Source organism: Leptonychotes weddellii, unplaced genomic scaffold (genome assembly GCF_054177405.1).
Source record: "Leptonychotes weddellii isolate Sample4059 unplaced genomic scaffold, ASM5417740v2 HiC_scaffold_12411, whole genome shotgun sequence".
Classification (NCBI taxonomy): domain Eukaryota; kingdom Metazoa; phylum Chordata; class Mammalia; order Carnivora; family Phocidae; genus Leptonychotes; species Leptonychotes weddellii.
In genome coordinates this window covers 1,748-6,261 of record NW_027702832.1, presented here as the reverse complement: position 1 = coordinate 6,261, position 4,514 = coordinate 1,748, and the positions used below count along the sequence as shown (strand labels likewise).

The window sequence follows — 4,514 nt, the reverse complement described above, 5'->3', positions numbered from 1 at the left end:
AGCAGGCTTCCCAACGAGCAGGGAGTCCAAAGCGGGGCTTGATCCCAGGACCGGGAGATCATGACCTGAGCTTAACCGACTGAGCCACCCAGACACCCCTGAGGTTTAATTATTCTATTTTTTTTTTAAAGATTTTATTTATTTATTTGACAGAGAAAGACACAGCGAGAGAGGGAACACAAACGGGGAGAGGGAGAAGCAGACTCCCCGCCGAGCAGGGAGCCCGATGCGGGACTCGATCCCGGGACTCCAGGATCATGACCTGAGCTGAAGGCAGTCGCTTAACCAACTGAGCCACCCAGGCGCCCGAGGTTTAATTATTCTAAAAAAAAAAAATTGTACACTATTGTATTAACTAATTTAAAGTACCATTAGTAATCAACCTATGGATTAGAGGACTCCTATAAACAGCTGTGGTTCTTGTATCTGACAATTTGAGGATCACGGACTCGGGCAAACCTGTGTAGTGGAGAAGTTATAGGAGTCAGTGTTCATACTGTTTACTAAGACTTTACTGGCTTCATTGTGAATAGCTGTAGAACAGAATTCTTTTTATCCTTAATGAGATGATCTAAATCAAATATTGAAAAGCTGTTTTGTTCAAAGAACTTAGCCCCAATGTTAAATGTCCAACCATTGTCCTGTTGTCCTGAATCAGACTTTTTTTTTAGTCCCTGTGAAATCAGGAAAAAAAGATAAAAAGGAAAGCCTTTTTCTAACTTTCTAATTAAATTTCTCATATCTAGAGCACCTCAAACTCTAGTGCAAGCTTCACTTTTCCTGGTTATCCTATTCATGTGCCAGCAGGTGTGACACTGCAGACTGCGTCTGGTAAGAGTATAGTCCCCATTAAGTTCTTTTTTTTTTTTTTAGCATTGGTACTGAATGCTGGATGTTAATTTTCATGATTTTTAATAAACTGTATACCAGAAGTTACTGAAGTTACAGGAACTTTTAATACAACTTATTTTAAAAACAATAATAAATGGTGGTTATTCCTGTTGTGGAGGGCAACCTACCATAAAAGACACTGTCCTAGGTCTGTCCTGTAACTTATTCCCATTTCTCTTTCCCAGCATTATAAAAGATGCTTTATATATGTTTTTAAAATTCAAATCAATCATCTAAATTTTGACAAATACAAAATAACATATCTGTGTCCCTGCTAGCTCTAATCCAGAAAGACTAAAGATGACATTGATCAACCTTTGCCTCCTTTCTTCCTGGAGATCGTGTAATAGAATATCCAAGAAGTTTAGAGATTAACCAAACTTTGCTTTTTCGAGTACTCTGTCTTGATTTGAAAGAGAATCCTATCTATTCTTTAGGTTTTTACAACGTTTAAAGCACCTAACTCAGTGCTCAAAAAAATAAATTTCTTCCTCCTCCTTTTTAGTGTTGTTTTAAAGGAAAAAAGTGGGGGAGGGGATTTGATAGCTTTTGAAATTACTAAACTCTTTTTGGATAGCATTGTCTTACAGTAGTTACATGGTATCTTAGATCTTAAATTTATGTGAAATACACTCTCCATTATGTTTATTAAAATCCCAATTTGGGTTGGTAACATAGTAATTTATCAGACGATGGGATCGGTCCATGGAGTAAATATTAGTGGCCTATATGTATCTCAAAATGTGCCATATAAGCAATAGTAAGAAAAGGCTAGAGTTCAAGTGAGATGGCTTTCATTGGTAAGAATAGAGTAATACATGTTTATTGTCGAAAACACAATCTGAAGAATAAAATAAGAACTCGTAGAGATAACTATGAGCATATTGATGTGTTTTTGGACAGCCTGTTGTGCCTGCGGGTTTCTTTTTTTTTTTTTTTAAAGGAAATTAGGTTGCTATCATACTTAAGGTATTGTTTTCTCCTTTTTGAGGTCACCTTTATAAAGTCAATGTACCAATTATGGTGACACAGACTTCTGGAAGAGCAAGTATTCTCCATCCAATCCAGCAAGTATTTCAGCAGCTCGGGCAGCCTTCAGTAATCCAGACCAGTGTTCCACGACTGAACCCATGTTCTCTCCACGCGACTGCTGAAAAATCAAAGAGAATAGAAACTGTGCTCCAGCAACCCACAATTCTTCATTCTGGGACAGTGGATAGGAAACATTTAGAAAATGCCACCAGTGATATACTTGCTCCTCCTGGAAATGAGCGTGAAATCATGTCTGAAGCTTTGTTGAATCAGCCAGAAAGCTCTCAGTATATCCATCTTCCAGGTGTTGTGTTTCCTCCACAGGTCTCTCAGACAGACATGCACGGGGAGCCATTGCTCGGTGTTGCAGGCAGCATGACTCAAAATCTGAATGGTGGGCCCCTCTCCACTGGCCGACAGGGGGCCCAGCACCAGCACATGTCTGATATTCAGCTTCGTGTTCTTAAAAATAGGATGTTTGGATGTGGTTCTGTAAAGCAGCCAAGAAATACAGAGGAGCCCAGCAGCCTACCTGTCTCAGAGAAGGTAGTTCTCTGTTGAAGTGAATGGTATTAGGGGACAGACAGTGGCGGGTGATTTGACATCCTGAGGTTTTTTTAAGCTGTAGGGTACTCAGAAGTATAAGTGTTCTGTTTTTTCCTTTAGAAGATTATTTATTACTGTTTTTAATATAGCTATCAGTTCTTATAAATGCCCAGGATTTCAAACTTTTAATTTCAGTTAATGAATTAGAAGAGTCTTCAAAGAAAATGGATTTGTTATAAAGTAATCCATTTTACCTCTCCCTTACATTGTGAGGATGTTTGTGTATAAATTTAAAAGACCCAGAGATCAATCCTAATAATTAAATGAAAATAAATGAATTTTTGAGGTAATTCTTAATATGCAGAAGAGGTCCAAAGTATTTTTTTAAAAGTTGCTCTACAGAATTTTCCTAAACTCCCATAGGAAAGTTTTCCCTTATCTTGCTAGTACTTTATTTCTCCCTGCTTGCTGAAATATGAGTTAATGTCTTTTGGAATTCAAACTACTAAAAAATAGCTTCTAATTAACTTTGCGTATTGAAAATAGGTTCGAATTATTAATTTCCAAGGAATTCATAGTGAGGGCAGACAGATTCATGGAGAATTTTGGATGGTAAGATTTAGAAAAAATACTGAATTCTTTTTACATATGTGAAATATGTCTTACAGCTAACTCCATTTATACAGTTTAGTCACATATGCCAACTAATTAAACGTTTATGTGTCTAGCTAATGGTTTAGTGGTCCTCTAGAATTGCTGTACAAACCTGTAGCAGTGGATAGTTAAGTGCTACTTTAACATTTTCCTAGATGGAAGGGGAAGGTACTGGGTACAGTGAAGGGTAATGAATGAAGAAAATGACTGTCAGAAACTGTTGGACCTGTTTTAGAAAGTTTCTGATGTTTGATGAAGCCTGTTCAAAATCTTGTAGCAAGTGGAGTTTTGGTATAGAGTATTTTTGAGTATTTTTTCATTATATTTTCCGCATAATATATAAAATTTGAGAAATGTAGGCTAAACTCATAATTAGGAAACATTTGTTTTTGAGGTAAAAAATAACTGTGAATTTAAAATGTGTGTGTTTTCATCACTTAAAATTTTTGGAGGCATTTTTCTCCTGAACTCTGTATGAACTTTGCAGAGTTTTGGTGTGATGATTCAAGGACTTATTCTCCTGTTACTTATGAGATGTCACCTTGTACTTTGTTCTGAAAGGGCAAAATAGATTAGTTAAGGGGGATTAATCAAGAATTGTTTAGGGGATAGTGGTCGCGAACTTAGGTTGAAGCCACAATAGGTTCAAATTCCAGATTGACCATTTACAAACAAGCTATGTAAGGTTACTCTCTGAAATTCAGTTAAAGTCTGTAAACTGGGCATGAAACCAACCTCATAATTTTTAGGATTATCAGAGATGATTTGTATAGAGTTTGTAATAGCTTCTAAGCTTTAGATTAGTGCTATTATGCTTTGTAGACATGAGATAAATCAGGTAACTTTTCATATAATTCTTTGGTTAGTTTTAAAATAGAGCTATATTTAAAACACAAACATCCAAATAGTCAAAAGTATTTACTTTATAAGGTGTTTTTTTAATTAATATACAGCAGGGACTTTTCAAATAGTAGTAATCTGATAAAGTTTATGCTGATAAAATTTTCGAAAGAATTATAAATAGGTTTTTTTTTTTTTTTAAGTAGCTTTTCAGTAATTCTTATTGCTTAAAGCAAGTTACAATTAAGTACACGTTTACTTCTCCTGTGTAGACTACCAGAGATCTAGTTTCTATGTAGGTTTAACATTCTTACTGTTGCATAAAATATATTCCTGACAATTTTTGATGTGCTCCTATTTTAAAGTATGTATTACTATGTTAGGTTATTCTTATGTGTGGAAATTTTGTTTTATAGTCTTAGAAGGCTACAGAGAACTAGAAACTCAGGTTTTTATTTGAACTCAAAAAGTAGGAGTAGGAGAGAAAGGGGTATGGTAATGTATCTTCTTTAACTATTTTTTATCTCTTGTCTGCCCTCCCCATCATCGTC

The 4,514-nt window shown here is 35.6% G+C and overlaps 1 protein-coding gene across 1 annotated transcript; it reads left to right on the top strand.

Moving 5' to 3' along the window:
* Positions 1–746: 746 nt before the first annotated feature.
* Positions 747–3,081, top strand: LOC145718231 (TFIIA-alpha and beta-like factor; the record flags this gene model as incomplete). Its single annotated transcript, XM_081809685.1, has 3 exons — positions 747–831; positions 1,883–2,469; positions 3,016–3,081. Coding segments are annotated over 3 exons (738 nt in total), but the record flags the coding sequence as incomplete, so codon positions are not given.
* Positions 3,082–4,514: the final 1,433 nt, after the last annotated feature.